The sequence below is a fragment of the Coregonus clupeaformis genome, chromosome 26 (assembly GCF_020615455.1).
Source record: "Coregonus clupeaformis isolate EN_2021a chromosome 26, ASM2061545v1, whole genome shotgun sequence".
NCBI classification, from domain to species: Eukaryota; Metazoa; Chordata; class Actinopteri; order Salmoniformes; family Salmonidae; genus Coregonus; species Coregonus clupeaformis.
Window position 1 is genome coordinate 6,957,480 of NC_059217.1, and position 21,548 is coordinate 6,979,027.

Genomic DNA, 21,548 nt, shown 5'->3' on the forward strand with positions numbered 1-21,548 from the left:
TCCTCTACACTTTTATGGGCATTTCTTATGGGTAATTTAAAGGCTGTTGTGTTGTCTCTGATGTTAGGTACAGATGAGTGCAGTGAATTAATTTTGTACAAAACTTTATTTGAAGGAATAAGTTATTAATTTAGGCATAATGGGAATAATATGTAACATTAAACACGTAAAAATACCACAGAACACAAAAGCTGAACTAATGAACTACTCTCCTATCAGTGGTCTAATAACAAAGTCCTAACCAAGCTCAGATTCTTATAAATACATTTGGTAAAGGTATCTCAGTCCAATCGCCTATGGATGTCCCAAGTAAAAGCAGAACATGTACAGTACTTCCATCAAGGTACACTTCAATTTGACAATACTATTAGTAGCTCAATTAGTCGATATTCTTCATGGAAAAACATAATATAGACAATCACATTCTTCAAACTATTAGCACTGGAATGATCTTTGGTGAGAGGACGGCATGATTTCAACTTTTATCCAAGTTATTGCATCCTTCATAGGGAAGGAGGAGGAAGCTGACATTTTAGACCATTAGAAGCTCTATTTTGTTGGACACATAATAGTTGCCAAGTTGTGTGTGAATAGTTTGTGTGATGCGTCCAAACTGATACCCTTTCAGGCTTCTCACTCACTTCTCCAGCTCCTTCATTTCCCTGTCTGTCCTGTCTCTACTCCTTAAAGCTCACGATTCTGTGGAGGAAAGGGGAAGTCACAATTACAGGTTTGAATACAATCAGTGTGATCATTAAAGTCTCTGTTTTATAGATGGTAGATTATCGCAGTGATTGCAGAATAATGGATGTAAAAGTAGGAAGTGGTGTGATATGTGTGTGTGTGCAAGGACGTACGTAGTATTGTGAGTGTAACTCACTTCTCTGGTGACCGGTCGGTGGAGCGCTCTGGAGTTCGCAGGATGGAACGTTCCGGGGAGGGGGGACGGGGACTCAGAGATCTGCTCAGGGGGGAGGAGCTCCGCAGTGAGGAGAAAGACACACCTTGCCTCCGCATCTCCTGCACAGCCCGCTCACTGAGGTAGAGAGACAACAAAGGCATGAGGGACAGATAGCAGCCCACAGCCTTTTCAATTACACTCAAACATTAATTTGGATTATTGAGGTAGGTGACTGATAAGCAGGGCACATAAAGAGTCATTCAGCTCACCGCTCAAAGCGCTCAGTGGTCAGCTGTCTCTTCAGCACGTCCATCTCTGTCTGCAGCTGAGAGACTTTCCCTCGGAGTAGTGAAACCTCCCTTGCATGCCCTGCCCTGCACACACAATACACACACGGTTAATCATCTTTATTAAATCAGTAAGACTCAAGATTGTGTGTAATCAGTGGGTCTGTGGAGAAGTACATTTGTTGGCTCGAGGATTCTTTAGGACCATCTCTTACGTTTTGCTGTCAGCTAGGGCGAGTCTGTCCCGCAGAACCTTCAGCTCTGACTCCCTCTCACTGGTGCTCAGATGGGTGTGGAACTCCTTCTGCCGATTGGAGGAGAGAAGTGTCTCTAGGTTACGGACAGTCAGCCTCTCACTGGCCAGCTGCTTCTTCAGCAGCTCTGCCTCCGAGCGCACATCCTCCAGCTCTCCTGTCACCTACGAGAGCAGCACAAGCCCATAGACAGACATAATGAAGGGCGGAGTCGACGCTACACAGACAGGGCACATCATATTGTTATAACTAGGGTTCCTGCAAGGCCTGTATCGCAACTTATTGGTACATGCATTGTGTGTGTGTGTGTGTGTGTGAGATAGACATAGTACCAGTCAAAACATTGGACACACCTACTCATTCAAGGGTTTTCTTTATTTATACTATTTTCTACATTGTAGAATAATAGTGAAGACATCAAAACTATGAAAGAGAACATATGGAATGATGTAGTAACCAAAAAAAGTGTTAAACAAATCAAAATATATTTGAGATTCTTCAAATAGCCACCCTTTGCCTTGACAGCTTTGCACACACTTGGTATTCTCTTAACCAGCTTCATGAGGTAGTCACCTGGAATGCATTTCAATTAACAGGTGTGCCTTGTTAAAAGTTAATTTGTGGAATTTCTTTCCTTCTTAATGCGTTCAATCAGTTGTGTTGTGACAAGGTAGGGGGGGGGTATACAGAAGATAGCCCTATTTGGTAAAAGACCAAGTCCATATTATGGCAAGAACAGCTCAAATAAGCAAAGAGTAACCACAGTCCATCATTACTTTAAAACATGAAGGTCAGTCAATCCGGGAAATTTCAAGAAATTTGAAAGTTTCAAGTGCAGTTGCAAAAACCATCAAGCGTTATGATGAAACTGGCTCTCATGAGGAACGCCACAGGAAAGGAAGACCCAGAGTTACCTCTGCTGCAGAGGATAAGTTCATTAGAGTTAACTGCACCTCAGAAATTGCAGCCCAAATAAATGCTTCACAGAGTTCAAGTAACAGACACATCTCAACATCAACTGTTCAGAGGAGACTGCGTGAATCAGGCCTTCATGGTCGAATTGCTGCAAAGAAACCACTACTAAAGGACACCAATAAGAAGAAGAGACTTGCTTGGGCAAAGAAACACGAGCTATGAACATTAGACCGGTGGAAATCTGTCCTTTGGTCTGATGAGTCCAAATTTGAGATTTTTGGTTCCAGTCGCCGTGTCTTTGTGAGACGCAGAGTAGGTGAACGGATGATCTCTGCATGTGTGGTTCCCACCGTGAAGCATGGAGGATGTGGTGTGATGGTGCTTTGCTGGTGACACTGTCGGTGATTCATTTAGAATTCAAGGCACACTTAACAAGCATGGCTACCACAACATTCTGCAGCGATACGCCATCCCATCTGGTTTGGGCTTAGTGGGACTATCATTTTTTTTTTTTCAACAGGACAATGACCCAACACACCTCCAGGCTGTGTAAGGGCTATTTTACCAAGAAGGAGAGTGATTTAGTGCTGCATCAGATGACCTGCCCTCCACAATCCCCCGACCTCAACCCAATTGAGATGGTTTGGGATGAGTCGGACGGCAGAGTGAAGGAAAAGCAGCCAACAAGTGCTCAGCATGTGGGAACTCCTTCAAGACTGTTGGAAAAGCATTCCTCATTAAACTGTTTGCGAGAATGGCAAGAGTGTGCAAAGCTGATATCAAGGCAAAGGGTGGCTATTTGAAGAATCTCAAATATATTTTGATTTGTTTAACACTTTTTTGGTTCCTACATGATTCCATGTGTGTTATTTTCATGTTTTGATGTTTTCACTATTATTCTACAATGTAAAAAATAGTAAAAATAAAGAAAAACCCTTGAATGAGTAGGTGTGTCCAAACTTTTGACTGGTACTGTATATTAACTGTGTGTGTACATAACATAGAGATCAGTTATATGTCACACTTGCTTAGTCTGCCCAAATGAGATAATCACAATGGATAGGAATCTAAAGTAAAAGAACATGAAACAACTAAATAAGCCAAGAAGACAGAGAGATATCTTGATTATAAACTCAGCAAGAAAAGAAACGTCCTCTAATTGTCAACTGCGTTTATCTTCAGCAAACCTAACATGTGTAAATATTTGCATGAACATAACAAGATTCAACAACTGAGACATAAACTGAACAAGTTCCACAGACATGTGACTAACCGAAATGGAATAATGTGTCCCTGAACAATTGGGGGGTCAAAATCAAAAGTAACAGTCAGTATCTGGTGTGGCCACCAGCTGCATTAAGTACTGCAGTACATCTCCTCCTCATGGACTGCACCAGATTTGCCAGTTCTTGCTGTGAGATGTTACCCCATTCTTCCACCAAGGCACCTGCAAGTTCCCTGACATTTCTGGGGGGAATGACCCTAGCCCTCACTCTCCGATCCAACAGGTCCCAGATGTGCTCAATGGGATTGAGATTCGGCTCGTCGCTGGCCTTGGCAGAACACTGACATTCCTGTCTTGCGGGAAATCATGCACAGAACGAGCAGTATGGCTGGTGGCATTGTCATGCTGGAGGGTCATGTTAGGATGAGCCTGCAGGAAGGGTACCACATGAGGGAGGAGGATGTCTTCCCTGTAACGCACAACGTTGAGATTGCCTGCAATGACAACAAGCTCAGTCCGATGATGCTGTGACACACCGCCCCAGACCATGACGGACCCTCCACCTCCAAATCGATCCCGCTCCAGAGTACAGGCCTCGGTGTAACGCTCATTCCTTCGACGATAAACGCGAATTTGACCATCACCCCTGGTGAGACAAAACCGTGACTCGTCAGTGAAGAGCACTTTTTGCCAGTCCTGTCTGGTCCAGCGACGGTGGGTTTGTGCCCATAGGCGACGTTGTTGCCGGTGATGTCTGGTGAGGACCTGCCTTACAACATGCCTACAAGCCCTCAGTCCAGCCTCTCTCAGCCTATTGCGGACAGTCTGAGCACTGATGGAGGGATTGTGCTTTCCTGGTGTAACTCGGGCAATTGTTGTTGCCATCCTGTACACGTGGTCTGCCACTGCGAGGATGATCAGCTGTCCGTCCTGTCTCCCTGTAGCACTGTCTTAGGCATCTCACAGTACGGACATTGCAATTTATTGCCCTGGCCACATCTGCAGTCCTCATGCCTCCTTGCAGCATGCCTAAGGCACGTTCACGCAGATGAGCAGGGACCCTGGGCATCTTTCTTTTGGTGTTTTTCTGAGTCTGTCGAAAGGCCTCTTTAGTGTCCTAAATGTACATAACTGTGACCTTAATTGCCTACCTTCTGTAATCTGTTAGTGTCTTAACGACCGTTCCACAGGTGCATGTTCATTAATTGTTTATGGTTCATTGAACAAGCATGGGAAACAGTGTTTAAACCCTTTACAATTAAGATCTGTGAAGTTATTTGGATTTTTACAAATAATCTTTGAAAGACAGGGTCCTGAAAAAAAGTGAAACAGGTGGAGGATTGGGATGCAGTCAGAGTTTGCTCACCCTCTCCAGCTCCATGCTCTTGGAGGTAAGCTGGCGGGTGCTGAGCTCTTTGCTGGAGTCCAGTTTGACACAGAGCTCCCTGACGGAGGCCAGGTCAGAGAGCAGGACAGTCTTCTCCCCCCGGGCCGCCTGCAGCTCCTCCTCCAGCCGGGACATGCCCCGGGCCAGGGACGACACCTTGGCTTCATACGCCTGCAGGGCATTCATGTGCTGTAACGTGGGGACAGAACAGGGATCCTCATCACCAATTGCAACAATGCAAGTGATTTCAGTATTGGGTAGAGGCAGGCAAGCGCAGACAACATAAGTTACTGGACATTTTAAACAGAACTTAAACTCTCCCCATTTAACACTTTGCCAACCCATTTTTCTCCGCCCACATTGCCCCCACAGTCTCACCTCCTGGATCTCTCTCTCCTGATGTCCCACAGTCTCTCTGAGGTGTCGTCTCTCCGTGTCTGAGGAGAGCAGCTCCAGGCGGATGGAGTTGTTGAGGCCCTCAGCGTGCTGTAGCTTCAGCTCCCGGTCCTCTGACTCACCATGGGCCATCTGGAACCGCTCCAGCATCTCCCTGTTCTCCTGCTCCTGGGAGACACATTACTTAATCTGTTTTAAACTATTGGAAGGACTCCATAGCAACTGGAGGATGTGTACTTGGCTAAACACTGGAAAGACAGCCATTATCAATTCCAGTAGATACATACAGTTGAAGTTGTAAGTTTACATACACTTAGGTTGGAGTCATTAAAACTCGTTTTTCAACCACTCCACAAATTTCTTGTTAACAAACTATAGTTTTGGCAAGTCGGTTAGGACATCTACTTTGTGCATGACACAAGTAATTTTTCCAACAATTGTTTACAGACAGATTATTTAATGTTCACTTATAATTCACTGTATCACAATTCCAGTTGACTGTGCCTTTAAACAGCTTGGAAAATTCCAGAAAATGATGTCATGGCTTTAGAAGCTTCTGATAGGCTAATTGACATTATTTGAGTCAATTGGAGGTGTACCTGTGGCTGTATTTCAAGGCCTACCTTCAAACTCAGTGCCTCTTTGCTTGACATCATGGGAAAATCTAAAGAAATCAGCCAAGACCTCCGAAAAAAAATGGTAGACCTCCACAAGTCTGGTTCTTCCTTGGGAGCAATTTCCAAACGCCTGAAGGTACCACGTTCATCTGTACAAACAATAGTATGCAAGTATAAACACTATGGGACCACGCAGCCGTCATACCGCTCAGGAAGGAGACGCGTTCTGTCTCCTAGAGATGAACGTACTTTGGTGCGAAAAGTGCAAATCAATCCCAGAACAACAGCAAAGGACCTTTTGAAGATGCTGGAGGAAACAGGTACAAAAGTATCTATATCCACAGTAAAACGAGTCCTATATCGACATAACCTGAAAGGCCACTCAGCAAGGAAGAAGCCACTGCTCCAAAACCTCCATTAGAAAAAGCCAGACTACGGTTTGCAACTGCACATGTGGACAAAGATCGTACTTTTTGAAGAAATGTCCTCTGGTCTGATGAAACAAAAATATAACTGTTTTGCCATAATGACCATCGTTATGTTTGGAGGAAAAAGGGGTTTGCTTGCAAGCCGAAGAACACCATCCCAACCGTGAAGCACGGGGGTGGCAGCATCATGCTGTGGGGTTGCTTTGCTGCAGGTGGGACTGGTGCACTTCACAAAATAGATGGCATCATGAGGAAGGAAAATTATGTGGATATATTGAAGCAACATCTCAAGACATCAGTCAGGAAGTTAAAGCTTGGTCGCAAATGGGTCTTCCAAATGGACAATGACCCCAAGCATACTTCCAAAGTTGTGGCAAAATGGCTTAAGGACAACAAAGTCAAGGTATTGGAGTGGCCATCACAAAGCCCTGACCTCAATCCTATAGAAAATTTGTGGGCAGAACTGAAAAAGTGTGTGTGAGCAAGGAGGCCTACAAACCTGACTCAGTTACACCAGCTCTGTCAGGAGGAATGGGCCAAAATTCCCCCAACTTATTGTGGGAAGCTTGTGGAAGGCTACCCGAAACGTTTGACCCAAGTTAAACAATTTAAAGGCAATGCTACCAAATACTAATTGAGTATGTAAACTTCTGACCCACTGGGAATGTGATGAAATAAATAAAAGGTGAAATAAATCATTCTGTCTACTATTATTATGACATTTCACATTCTTAAAATAAAGTGGTGATCCTAACTGAACTAAAACAAATTCTTTACTAGGATTAAATGTCAGGAATTGTGAAAAACAGAGTTTATATCCAGGCTCTGTCGTAGCCGGCCGCGACCGGGAGACCCATGGGGCGGCGCGCAATTGGCCCAGCGTCGTCCAGGGTAGGGGAGGGAATGGCCGGCAGGGGATGTAGCTCAGTTGGTAGAGCATGGCGTTTGCAACGCCAGGGTTGTGGGTTCGATAAAATAATGTATGTGCTAACTGTAAGTCGCTCTGGATAAGAGCGTCTGCTAAATGACTAAAAATGTAAATGTAAATATATTTGGCTAAGGTTTATTGTAAACATCCGACTTCAACTGTAATAATCAAATTGTAATATCTACACTAGAATACAATCCCTTTGAGGGAAACATCTAGTGTGAATTTACTACTGCTGTGTAGTGTTACCACTCTTACCTTTGCAAGCATCATATTCTCTATCCTGGCCACTTCTGAGATGTAGGAGTGAACTCTCATCTTCAGCTCGTCTTTCTCATGCAAGGCCTCCTCCATCTCAGCATGCACAGCCTGGACACAAAACACGTGCAAATGAGACCCATGAAAACAGAGTGTGTATGAAATGTTTGCATCCCAATTAAATAAAGAACGTGTAGGGTAAATGTGCCCCCAAGTTAGATACGTCTATTGCGGGTGACAGAAATTAAACCAATCTAGTTTGTTCTGTTCACAAAAGCTCTTTGTTATCCAACTGTGCTCTGTACCTGGTTCTCCCTGGTCATAGTGGCTAGGTCATCCTGTAGTCTCCGGTTCTCTCTCAGGGCGATCTCTCGGTCTCTCCCCACTCCAGACAGCTCCTCCTGGGCAGATTCAAGTTGTCTGCGTAGACTGGCTATCTCCCGCTCACGGCTGCTCAGTGCCCCCTTCAGCTGACTGCAGGTACAACACAATATCACTGATCCACTCACACATATTCGGTAGACATGCTTCTCACACAAATGCACATACAACTCAAAACACAAGAGAAGAGTACACTTACTCTAGGGAGTTCTCCATGTCTTTAACAGTAAGTCTAACTTCCTCCAGGGTCTTCTCCTGCAGAATGAGAGAGAACAGTGCTTGCTCTCTGCATGACTGCCTACTCCTATAGTTCTAGTCCCTCTAACACGAACAGGCCAGTCACTGGTATCTAGTGCCCTACCCTCCTGAATAGCTCGTCCTGCAGCAGGGCCAGGCTCTCAGTCTTCTGGTCCACGTCATCCTGCAGAGTATCCTTCTCCTTGTCCAGAGCAGAGATAGTCTTCTGGAGCACAGTAACTCCGTCTCTCTGGGTGGAGCCATGGCGACTCAGCTCAGCTGAAAAAAAAACAAAAAAAACAGAACATCTCTGAATAAACAAAGGGAAACTGTGTGTAAGATATCTAAACCCTGCATCCACAAACCCTCACCTATTTTCTCCTCCAGTTTCTCCATCTGCTTGTGGGCAGCATGAAGCTCGTTGGTCTTCACAGAGAGCCTGTGCTGTGTGTCAAACAGAGACTGTTCCATCTGCTCCTGCAACAGCCTAAACATAGAGCGGGAATGAGCCATTTCCCATCACTAACAAATGAATATGACATAATGACATCACATCCATACAAAGAAAGACGGACAGGACAGACAGTACCGTAGTGCGCTGGACTCGGCTCTCTGCTGGGCTGTCTCCTCTGCAGTGTGGACCAGGGCAGTGGACCGAACCTTCAGCTCCTCCTCTATAGCCACCCTGTCCTCCTTCAGCACTGACACCTGGGACCGCAGGTCCAGACGTTCCCTCTCCAACTGGGGACCAAAACACACACCATAACTCACTCTACTCCTGGTACAATATGCATGCAAGATCAGCTGAGGTGGTAATAATGGCAGAGGCAGACATGGTTGTAAAATCTTTGTAACGTGTTCGATCTACAAAAAGTAATATGATCAACTTGAACAGGATCATTTTTGCTTTGATTTGGTGATCCGTCTCACAGTCTTGATGGTTTTTTCCAGGTTCAGGATCCTCCTCTCTTCCTCTCGGTCTGTGAGAGCACAGGTCTGGGCAACTTTTAGTTTCTCTCTGAGTGTGTCCCTCTCGGAGGTGATCCTTTGTAGGTCAGCATCAGCCTGTTCCCTCTCCTCCTTCAGCCTCAGGACCTCTGTGGACAGCTCTGATCCTATACGGGCCTGCCTCAGCTCCTCCTGAACCTACAGTACAGACATAGATGTACACAATGTCATAGATCAGTCTTACTCAACAGGTGGACCGCGGTCCAGATCCGCACTCAGAAAGGGGTCAATGCGGGTCCTGATTAAAAAAAAAGACATGGCACATAAGGCATGGTAAGATGTGCAGAATTGCAGGAAATTTGCTTTAAAATGGCAACATTATCTCTCCGACCCATGGCAAAATGTGTAGATTTGCACGAAATGAGCTTTAAAACAACATTTTCTCTCCGCCAACAAGAGGGGTGTGAACAGTTTGGGGTCGCGAGGTCGGTGTTCGTTACTACGCCGATAAATAATAATATTATCATTATAATATGATAATATCCATCCAGACCTTTGCCACCTAGGAAATGTGTGTGTGACCGGACAGCAGTGGTACTTGAGTGCCCCTGTCATAGACTGATAGTAGCTGCTTCCAAATACTGATCCAACTGAGGGTGTAAGATGCGTATTTGACACCTGAGTTGATAGGTATGTTTAGACTTTCAATATTTGGTACTACACTGAAGCAGTCTTTTTCATTTGATATGCCATGTCCTGGACGGGCCTGTCTCACCTTTTTGCACTGTAAACTAAGCTGGTCCCTCTCAGCAGTAAGGGCCTTGACGTTGGTTTGGATGTCCTCCATGTGTCTCTCAAAACCCAGCAGTACAGCCTGGAGCTCATCTCTCTCCTTCACTGTCCGGGAGAGCTCCAAATCAACATTGTTCCCCTAAATAACACACAAAAAGAAATCCTTTAACATACATGCAAACATAATAATGGATATAAGACTTACAGTAGTACCATGAGTTTATGTATGTATATACAGTAAATGAGAACATAATGTATTCTTTGCATTAGTGGACTGGCTGGCTCTCTCACCCTGCCATGCCAGCCTGCTCTCCCCCTGGGGCTCCTGCCCCTGCCTGGGCTGCTGCGGGTGGGGCTGGGGTCCATGAGCCCTGGTCCTCTGGCCCTGCGGTAGCGCTCAGCCTCCTGTCGGTAATAGTCCCTCTCCTCTTCCAGGCTCCTGACAAATGCGTCGAGGCGAGATGGGGAGCGTTCCTTCCCACACACACCGTGTTTAGACCTCATGCTCTCCAGCTCAAGCACCAGCTCTTTATCTAGGAACAGCAACCAGAGAGTCAGTCGTGCTTAGGCCAACTATAATCAATAAGAGACATTTGAGTCCCAAAGTTCCAGTGGGACAGGAGAGAAACACTGCTACTCACCAGCATCAGTCATTTTCTCTAGTTTGTCCTGAAGCCTCCTCTTCTCTTCCTCCAGGAAGTTAATCAGTCCCTCCATCTTCTCATTCTGCTCCCTGAGCTCCCCCAGCTGGTCCCTCAGATGGTCTTTCTCGTAGTCTCCCTCAGCCTGGTCCTAAAACATCCAGTCAGAGGAGTCAGACACAGCTATGATATAGTGAGTAAAATGCTGCACAGATTAAGCTGACCTTTAACAACTATCTGGTAAAACAAGGATGTGGTACTGTAACATAGACATTCTCTAGTCATTGAGACGTTAGGTTTTTACAACAGGAACGTGTAGGCTACAAGCCTTTGTCGCTCCCTCGGGCTCGTGCAGTGGAGGAGATCTTCGTGGGCTATACTCAGCCTCGTCTCAGGTTAGTAGGTTGGTGGTCTGTTGATATCCCTCTGGTGGTGTGGGGGCCGTGCTTTGGCAAAGTGGGTGGGGTTATATCCTGCCTAGTTGGCCCTGTCCGGGGGTATCGTCGGACGGGGACACAGTGTCTCCCGAACCCCCGTCTCAGCCTCCAGTATCTATGCTGCAATAGTCTGTGTGCCGGGGGGCTAGGGTCAGTCTGTTATATCTGGTGTTATTCTCCTGTCTTATCTGGTGTCCTGTGTGAATTTAAGTATGCTCCCTCTAATTCTCCCCCTCTCCTTCCCCTCCCGGAGGACCTGAGCCCTAGGACCATGCCTCAGGATTACCTGGCCTGATGATTCCTTGCTGTCCCCAGTCCACCTGGTTGTGCTGCTGCTCCAGTTTCCACTCTTCTGCCTGCGGCTATGGAACCCTGACCTGTTCACTGGACGTGCTACCTTGTCCCAGACCTGCTGTTTTCAACTCTCTCTCTCTCTACCACACCTGCTATTTCAACCTCTAAATGCCCGGCTATGAAAAGCCAAGTGACATTTACTCATGATGTACTGACCTGTTGCAACCACTGTGATTATTATTTGATCCTGCTGGTCATCTATGAACGTTTGAACATCTTGGAGAAAAATCTGACCTTTAATGGCCATGTACTGTTATGATCTCCACCTGGCACAGCCAGAAGATGACTGGCCACCCCTCAGAGCCTGGTTCCTCTCTAGGTTTCTTCCTAGGTTTCTTCCTTTCTAGGGAGTTTTTCCTAGCCACCGTGCTTCTACATCTGCATTGCTTGCTGTTTGGGGTTTTAGGCTGGGTTTCTGTATAGCACTTTGTGACATTTGATGATGTAAAAAGGACTTTATAAATAAAATGTGATTGATTGAAGCCTTTAAAAGACCAATAAATAAAAAGTAATACCCTTCTTAACTTTGTGATTACATCTTCCAAGTCTCTGTGTTGCTTTTGGATTTCTTTCTGTGGAGAAAAACAGGCCACAGATTTCTTGTCAAAAAAAATTCCCTCATATTGAACCCTCTGCCTGTCTTTATACAGTATTTCTCCTGTTCCCATTTATCGTCTCCCTCCTTTCTCACCTTGGCCTCCTGTAGTTCCAGGTCAGCAGTCTCCAACACCAGGTCCTTGTCCTTCTCCAGCTGCTTGGCCAGGTGGTCTATGTGGGTGAGCTCCTGACACAGCTCCTGGTTCTTGGCACTGAGGTCCGCCACCTCAGTGGAGGCATCCTTCTTCCTCTGCTGCAACCCCTGAACCTTCTGCTCCAGAGTCCTGTTAGTCTCCTGCAGGTACTCGATCTGGGAACATGACACCGAGAGGTCAATGTGTGGTAAGTGCTCAAAGGACTCTTAAAAACCCTGGGTTGATGGTTGTTGGTGTCGACAGATACAAGTAAGTTATGTGTGGTCAGTTTCAGTTTGAGGGTAGGTTGTGGAGATCAGTTCAATGTGTGGGTAATACCCATTGTTGAAGTGGGTCAGGGTTTGGTTTTTACCTGCAGGTTAAGGTGGGCAATCAGTTTCTCATTGCTGATGGTCTGAGCCTCTAGGGAGATGACATCATGAGGACGCCCTCCATCAAGTGCTCGACTAAGACGCACAATCTCCTTGTCTCGTTCTTCAACCTGTATGTGCAGGTGTTTGATACCGCCATGAGCTCTTTCAAGGTCTAATTTCAGTTTGGTTATGTCCTGCTGCAGCTCCTGGATCCTAGAGTAAAATTCATTGCAGTTATTACAAGGGGTGTAACGGTACACATATTTGTACTGAATCGGTTGGGAGGGGGGCGTATAAATATATATACAGTTAAAGTCAGAAGTTTACATACACTTAGTCAAATACATTTAAACTCAGTTTTTCACAATTCCTGACTTTTAATCCTAGTAAACATTCCCTGTCTTAGGTCAGTTAGGATCACCACTTTATTTTAAGAATGTGAAATGTCAAAATAAATTGTAGAGAGAATGATTTGTTTCAGCTTTAATTTTTTATTTCATCACATTCCCAGTGGGTCAGAAGTTTACATACACTAAATTAGTATTTGGTAGCATTGCCTTTAAATTGTTTAACTTGGGTCAAACGTTTTGGGTAGCCTTCCACAAGCTTCCCACAATAAGTTGGGTGAATTTTGGCCCATTCCTCCTGACAGAGCGGGTGTAACTGAGTCAGGTTTGTAGGCCTCCTTGCTCGCACACGCCTTTTCAGTTCTGCCCACAAATGTTCTATAGGATTGAGGTCAGGGCTTTGTGATGGCCACTCCAATACCTTGACTTTGTTGTCCTTAAGCCATTTTGCCACAACTTTGGAAGAATGCTTGGGGTCATTGTCCATTTGGAAGACCTGACTGCTGTCTTGAGATGTTGCTTCAATATTTCCACATAATTTTCCTTCCTCATGATGCCATCTATTTTGTGAAGTGCACCAGTCCCTCCTGCAGCAAAGCACCCCCACAGCATGATGCTGCCACCCCCGTGCTTCACGGTTGGGATGCTGTTCTTCTGCTTGCAAGCCCCCCATTTTTCCTCCAAACACCGATGGTCATTATGGCAAAACAGTTCTATTTTTGTTTCATCAGACCAGAGGACATTTCTCCAAAAAGTACAATCTTTGTCCACATGTGCAGTTGCAAACCGTAGTCTGGCTTTTTTATGGCGGTTTTGGAGCAGTGGCTTCTTCCTTGCTGAGCGGCCTTTCAGGTTATGTCGATATAGGACTCGTTTTACTGTGGATATAGATACTTTTGTACCTGTTTCCTCCAGCATCTTCAAAAGGTCCTTTGCTGTTGTTCTGGGATTGATTTGCACTTTTCGCACCAAAGTACGTTAATCTCTAGGAGACAGAATGCGTCTCCTTCCTGAGCGGTATGACGGCTGCGTGGTCCCATGGTTTTTATAGTTGCGTACTATTGTTTGTATAGATGAACGTGGTACCTTCAGGCGTTTGGAAGTTGCTCCCAAGGATGAACCAGACTTGTGGAGGTCTACAATGTATTTTCTAAGGTCTTGGCTGATTTCTTTAGATTTTCCCATGATGTCAAGCAAAGAGGCACTGAGTTTGAAGGTAGGCCTTGAAATACATCCACAGGTACACCTCCAATTGACTCAAATTATGTCAATTAGCCTATCAGAAGCTTCTAAAGCCATGACATCATTATCTGAAATTTTCTAAGCTTTTTAAAGGCACAGTCACCTTAGTGTACGTAAACTTCTGACCCACTGGAATTGTGATAAAGTGAATTATAAGTGCAATAATCTGTCTGTAAACAATTGTTGGAAAAATTACTTGTGTCTTGCGCAAAGTAGATGTCCTAACCAACTTGCCAAAACTATAGTTTGTTAACAAGACATTTGTGGAGTGGTTGAAAAACGAGTTTTAATGACACAAACCTAAGTGTATGTAAACTTCAGACTTCAACTATATATATAAAAATATACATAAACACCACTACCGTTCAAAAGTTTGGGGTCACTTAGAAATGTCCTTGTTTTCGAAAGAAAAGCAATTTATTTGTCCATTAAAATAACATAAAATTGATCAGAAATACAGTGTAGACATCGTTAATGTTGTAAATGGCTATTGTAGCTGGAAACGGCTGATTTTTAATGGAATATCTACATAGGCGTACAGAGGCCCATTATCAGCAACCATCAGTCCTGTGTTCCAATGGCACATTGGGTTTGCTAATCCAAGTTTATCATTTTAAAGGCTAATTGATCATTAGAAAACCATTTTGTAACTATGTTAGCACAACTGAAAATGGTTGTGCTGATTAAAGAAGCAATAAAACTGGCCTTCTTGAGACTAGTTGAGTATCTGGAGCATCAGCAATTGTGGGTTCGATTACAGGATCAAAAATGGCCAGAAACAAATAACTTTCTTCTGAAACGCGTCAGTCTTATTCATGTTCTGAGAAATGAAGGCTATTCCATGCGAGAAATTGCCAAGAAACTGAAGATATCGTACAACGCTGTGTACTACTCCCTTCACAGAACAGTGCAAAGTGGCTCTAACCAGAATAGAAAGAGGAGTGGGAGGCCCCAGGGCACAACTGAGCAACAAGAGAAATACATTAGAGTGTCTAGTTTGAGAAACAGGCGCCTCACAGGTCCTCAACTGGCAGCTTCATAAAATAGTACCCGCAAAACACCAGTCTCAACATCAACAGTGAAGATGCGACTCTGGGATGCTGACCTTCTAGGCAGAGTTGCAAAGAAAAAGCCATATCTCAGAAGATTAAGATGGGCAAAAGAACACAGACACTGGACAGAGGAAGATTGGAAAAAAGTGTGATGGACAGACAAATCGAAGTTTGAGGTGTTCGGATCACAAAGAAGAACATTTGTGAGACGCAGACCAAATGAAAAGATGCTGGCGGAGTGCTTGATGCCATCTGTCAAGCATGGTGGAGGCTTGTACAGGGTAATAGGGATCTTGAAGAGGGAAGGCTATTACTCCATTTTGCAACGCCATGCCATACCCTGTGGACGGCACTTGATTGGAGCCAATTTCCTCCTACAACAGGACAATGACCCAAAGCACAGCTCCAAACTATGCAATAACTATTTAGGGAAGAAGAAGTCAGCTGGTATTCTGTCTATAATGGAGTGGCCAGCACAGTCACCGGATCTCAACCCTATTGAGCTGTTGTGGGAGCAGCTTGACCGTATGGTATGTAAGAAGTGCCCATCAAGCCAATCCAACGTGTGGGAGGTGCTTCAGGAAGCATGGGGTGAAATCACTTCAGATTACCTCAACAAATTGACAACTAGAATGCCGAAGGTCTGCAAGGCTGTAATTGCTGCGGAGGATTCTTTGACAAAAGCAAAAAGTTTGAAGGACACAATTATTATTTATATTAAAAATCATTATTTCTAACCTTGTCAATGACTACATTTCCTATGCATTTTGCTATATTTCCTATTCAAACTCATTTCATGTATGTTTTCATGGAAAACAAGGACATTTCTAAGTGACCCCAAACTTTTCAACGGTAGTATGTATGTATGTATGTATGTATGTATGTATGTATATAATAATAATAATAATAATATAATATGCCATTTAGCAGACGCTTTTATCCAAAGCGACTTACAGTCATGCGTGCATACATTTTTGTGTATGGGTGGTTCCGGGGATCGAACCCACTACCTTGGCGTTACAAGCGCCGTGCTCTACCAGCTGAGCTACAGAGGACACACACGGAAAGTATTCAGACCCCTTTACTTTTTCCACTTTGTTACATTACAGCCTTATTATAAAATAAATAAAAATCCTCAATCTACACACACACAACACCCCATAATGACAAAGCGAAAAAACAGAAATAACTTATTTACATAAGTATTCAGACCCTTTGCCATGAGACTCGAAATTGAGGTCAGGTGCATTCTGTTTCCATTGATCATCCTTCAGATGTTTCTACAACTTGATTGGAGTCCACCTGTGGTAAATTCAATTGATTGGACATGATTTGGAAAGGCACACACCGGTCTATATAAGGTCCCACAGTTGACAGTGCATGTCAGAGTAAAAACCAAGCCATGAGATCGAAGGAATTGTCCGTAGAGCTCTGAGACAGGATTGTGTCGAGGCACAGATCTGGGGAAGGGTACCAAAAACGTTTTCCAGCATTGAAGGTCCCCAAGAACACAGTGGCCTCCATCATTCTTAAATGGAAGAAGTTTGGAACCGCCAAGACTCTTCCTAGAGCTGGCCGCCCGGCCAAACAGAGCAATCGGGGGAGAAGGGCCTTGGTCAGGGAGGTGACCAAAAACCCGATGGTCACGCTGACAGAGCTCCAGAGTTCCTCTGTGGAGATGGGAGAACCTTCCAGGACCTCCCACCAATCAGGCCTTTATGGTAGAGTGGCCAGACGGAAGCCACTCCTCAGTAAAAGGCACATGACAGCCCGCTTGGAGTTTGCCAAAAGTCACCTAAAGGACTCTCAGACCATGAGGAACAAGAGTCTCTGGTCTGATGAAACCAATATGAAGCATGGTGGTGCCAGCATCATGCTGTGGGGATGTTTTTCAGTGGCAGGGACTGGGAGACTAGTTAGGATGGAGGGAAATACGAACGGAGCAAAGTACAGACAGATCCTTGATGAAAACCTGCTCCTGAGCGCTCAGGACCTCAGATTGGGGCGAAGGTTCACCTTCCAACAGGACAACGACCCTAAGCACACAGCCAAGACAATGCAGGAGTGGCTTCGGGACAAGTCTGAATGTCCTTGAGTGGCATTCAGACTCTGGAGAGACCTGAAAATAGCTGTGCAGCGACGCTCCCCATCCAACCTGACAGTGCTTGAGAGGATCTGCAGAGAAGAATGGGAGAAACTCCCCAAATACAGGTGTGCCAAGCTTATAGTGTCATACCCAAGAAGACGAGGCTATAATCACTGCTAAAGGTTCCTCAACAAAGTACTGAGTAAAGGGTCTGAATACTTATGTAAATGTGATATTTCAGTTTTTTGGCAATAAACTCTAAAAACCTGTTTTTGCTTTGTCATTATGGGGTATTGTGTGTAGATTAGTGAGGGGTAAAAACGATTTAATCTATTTAAGAATAAGGCTGTAACGTAACAAAATGTGGAAAAAGTCAAGGGGTCTGAATACTTTCCGAATGCACTGTACACACACAAACACTTTTTCCATGACATAGACTGACCACGTGAATCCAGGTGAAAGCTATGATCCCTTATTTATATCACTTGTTAGATCCACTTCAATCAGTGTAGATGAACGGGAGGAGCCAGGTTAAAGAAGGATTTTTAAGCCTTGAGACATGGATTGTGTATGTGTGCCATTCATAGGGTGAATGGGCAAGACAAAGGATTGAAGTGCCTTTGAACTGGGTATAGTAGTAGGTGCCAGACACACCGATTTGTGTCAAGAACTGCAACGCTGCTGGGTTTTTCAAACAATAGTTTCCCGTGTGTATCAAGAATGGTCCACCACCCAAAGGACATCCAGCCAACTTGATACAACTGTGGGAAGCATTGGAGTCAATATGGGCCGGCATCCCTGTGGAACACTTTCGACACCTTGTAGAGTCCATGCCTCAAAGAATTGAGTCTGTTCTGAGGGCAACTCAATATTAGGAAGGTGTTCTTAATGTTTTGGACACGATCAATAGATTAGATAGAGAGAGAGTCAAATGTGCTGCTTTGTATGCCTCGAGTAAATCTCTGCTGAAAAATTAAAACAATTCAGGCTATTACAAGAGCGATAGGTATGTTTATAGCCGCGGATATGCGGCCATTCTCGATGGTTGAGAATATGAACTTCCCTCTAGCACCCATTTCAGCAAAAAGGTATTACACACTCAATAGCCTATAAAGCAAGCCAAAGCCAAAGTTATCAATGACTTGGCCAATGCACCCTGTGTTGCACTTCCTACAGATGGATGGACCTCCAGGGATACAGAGAGCTACTTAATTGACAGCCACATTAAATTAGCCCACCCAACTACCTCATCCCCATATTGTTATTTATTTTGCTCCTTTGTACCCCAGTATCTCTATTTGCACATCATCTCTTGCACATCTATCTATCATTCCAGTGTTAATACTAATTGTAATTATTTTGCACTATGGCCTATTTATTGCCTTACCTCCATAACTTGCTACTTTTGCACACACTGTATATATATTTTATATTTTCTGTTGTATTTTTGACTTTATGTTTTGTTTTACCCCATATGTAACTCTGTGTTGTTGTTTTTAAATCGCACTGCTTTGCTTTATCTTGGCCAGGTTGCAGTTGTAAATGAGAACTTGTTCTCAACTGCTTACCTGGTTAAATAAAGGTTAAATAAAAAAAATAAAAAATACCCCTGAGTGGGAGATAAGAAGTACTGCGCTACAGACACGCCCCCTTTATGAGAGTCACAAGTGCACATCTTTTTCTCTTTGTAAGAAGACATTATAGCATAAGCCTATACAATGTCTGAGCCATGTTTACATATTGATTTCACATGCATATTGCACTTTATTTTAGTGTTGTTGTTGAGTAATTGTGCAAATATCCCTTTGATGCATCTTGATGTGAAATGCATTACCATATTATTTATTTTTACTTTGTTAATATGATTAATAAAATACAAAATTAATTGCTTGCAAGTAATTAAACAGCTACAAGGAGGATCCCACCTGTCATCTGCCACCTGCAGAAGATCTGCGATGTATGGATCATCAGGCTGAGCCACAGGTTGAGTGGGGCCAGAGGAGGGCGGGATGAGCTCATCAATCTGCATCCGTTGACGTCTGAAAGGAATGCTGTGCTTTTTCCCTCCTGTCAAATCAGCATGGAACATTAAGGGAAACATCCTGGTCAACTGGTGTGTGGTTGGATAGAGACTGGATGTACACATGTTAGAAAAACAGGGCATGTAGCGGTGCTCTAGCTTAAGAACTTGAGTGAATAACTTGTGGGTGAGTAAGAAGTATGAGGTGTATGCCAGTGGATGTTGGGTCTATGTCCTACCTGGTGTCTGCACCACAGCCTGCATGTTCTTCTCCTGCAGCTGCTGAATGCGCTCCGTTTTGGCCTTGCTGTCCTTCTCCAGGGAGCGGACCTTGTGCACATACTGGTTGTTTAGGAACTTCAGGTCTGATGTCTCATGGTCCAGCTTTCTGATGTAGGCTTTGAGCTCTGAGACAAAGGGCAGTGACACGTTTCATATCAAAATATATGTATTGCCATTGATAACAGAATTAGTTAAAATGAATGGGTTAGACCGGTTATTTCTGTTATGAGAGGACAGTGGGATTCATATAGGAATGGACTGCTGCTTCACTGAATGATATTGTGTGGACTTATACCTCTGCTTACTCGGTCTTTCTCCTCCCTGAGCTTGAGGAGCCCAAGGTGCAGCTCGTTGTTCTCCCGGACCAGCCGGGCATTCTCCGTCTTGTATGGCTCCAGGAGGGCATCTAGATTACGGCTTTCTTTTTCAGTCTTCCCTGCATTGAGCTTGGCATTGCGCAGACTTTCAGTGGTGTGGACCAGATCACTGCAATATAGGCAGAAACACACAAACCTCATTCAGAGTAACATGGGAAGCAACAACATGTTAATATACAGTATCTCTCTATATAACCGGTAATTGACTATCATGTTCTCAGAGGTTAATATGTCTTTACCTGAATAATTTTTCCACCAGTGGCAGGGTCTCGATTCCTAATGGCTGTCTGTATCCCAGCTGATCCAGACGTTTCCGAAGGTTGATAAACTTCCTCTCTGCATTGGTGCTCATTGCTGCAGCAGCCTACAATGCAGGACATAGCAAAGATTCGTAGCTAGCATCTCCATCTGTGGTTATACCTAGTTTATTTGCTGACTATAGTTTATTGACTAGATAGCTAGCCAGTACTATTGGACTAGCCCAAGATGGACTGGTAGTGCATTGACAGTCAATGAAATGGGGTACTATTGGACCAGAGCAAGTAGCTAGCTCATTAATCTTGTCAAGCTGGAGCTAACTAGCTAGGTCGTTCAGGCCAGGTAAAGTTATGGCAAAAGGGCAAACAGGATTTCACTGACAGTCTAGCTTGCTATAGCTATAAAATTATAATATATATATATTCTTGCCAGTAAACTTTAATTAGTAGCTAAATTATACTCACAAATCCACGGTCCGGTTAGCTAGATAGCTAAGTTAGCTAATCAGCTGTGATTGTTGACCTGACTTCTGTAAACAAAGTTATCAAACAAACAACGCTGAAAAGACTGCATGGGACGCTCACGTATGTGCCATGTGGAACACTTTGTAGATGTTTGCGATGGTGGTCTCTTTTGTGGTCAGTCAGTGCATGGATTTTCATGAATGCAAAGCTGTCGTTCGGCTCGCCCTGATCTGAACTAGCTAGCTAGCTTGTTCTCTGTCGGCGGTAAAGTGGTTTGAAAATGGCGCCGAAGCACATCCCACTTCACTTTAACTTCTCCATGGAAACGAGACACATGTCATCTGAACCTGTGCTAGTGAACATCTCCGAATTCTCCAACGATTCAGTAGTAGCCTACACTCGTGAGAACGCACAACCTTTCAATTATACCTTGCAGTTGTCACTACAGAATGAATGAGCTCAGTGCTTCTAATCTAATGCCAACTATAAAATAGAAATACATGTTTAAAAAATCCAAGGAAAATGGGACATTTTAACATTTATTTGGCAATATGGCATTCTGTTGAAAAGTTTGCAATCACACATGGCTTAACAGAACAAAAAGATTCCAGTAGAATACTGACATTCTGTGACTCTACAAAGTCAAAGACATCAGTGTGATCAAAGAGGGCTTTAGAATTTTTGAGCAGTACAATACAAGCTCACATATATTTGGCCCACAACCCACAAGAGTTTATCATGTACAGGTGATTTGTATTATAACAAAGAAAAATCACAGAATTTATTGAGAAATCTGTAACATTGTGATCTCTGTGCAATGATCTCTCTCACTCACACACACACACACACACATTTACACTGGAGTCATTTAGCAGACACTCTTATCCAGAGTGACTTACAGGAGCAATTAGGGTTAAGTGCCTTGCTCA

General features: G+C 44.2%; 1 protein-coding gene across 3 annotated transcripts; it reads right to left on the reverse strand.

The window, feature by feature from the left end:
- Window positions 1-71: 71 nt before the first annotated feature.
- cep135 (centrosomal protein 135) lies at window positions 72-20,877 on the reverse strand. Of its 3 annotated transcripts, none has more exons than XM_041848769.2 (24): window positions 20,620-20,877; window positions 20,137-20,261; window positions 19,816-20,006; window positions 19,478-19,645; window positions 19,144-19,285; window positions 12,491-12,704; window positions 12,078-12,293; window positions 11,902-11,958; window positions 10,596-10,746; window positions 10,246-10,487; window positions 9,938-10,093; window positions 9,145-9,360; window positions 8,804-8,955; window positions 8,586-8,701; window positions 8,339-8,493; window positions 8,177-8,232; window positions 7,902-8,070; window positions 7,597-7,707; window positions 5,348-5,530; window positions 4,949-5,158; window positions 1,404-1,606; window positions 1,171-1,275; window positions 881-1,036; window positions 72-699 (listed from the first exon to the last, which is right to left on the reverse strand). In XM_041848769.2, exons 2-24 carry the CDS (start codon window positions 20,247-20,249, stop codon window positions 678-680), a joined length of 3,504 nt encoding a protein of 1,167 aa, XP_041704703.1. In that variant the 5' UTR covers window positions 20,250-20,261; window positions 20,620-20,877; the 3' UTR covers window positions 72-677. The 3 variants fall into 3 exon arrangements, with proteins under 3 accessions (XP_041704703.1, XP_041704702.1, XP_041704704.1); XM_041848768.2 differs by having other exon boundaries at window positions 5,348-5,533; XM_041848770.2 differs by having other exon boundaries at window positions 858-1,036; window positions 5,348-5,533.
- Window positions 20,878-21,548: the final 671 nt, after the last annotated feature.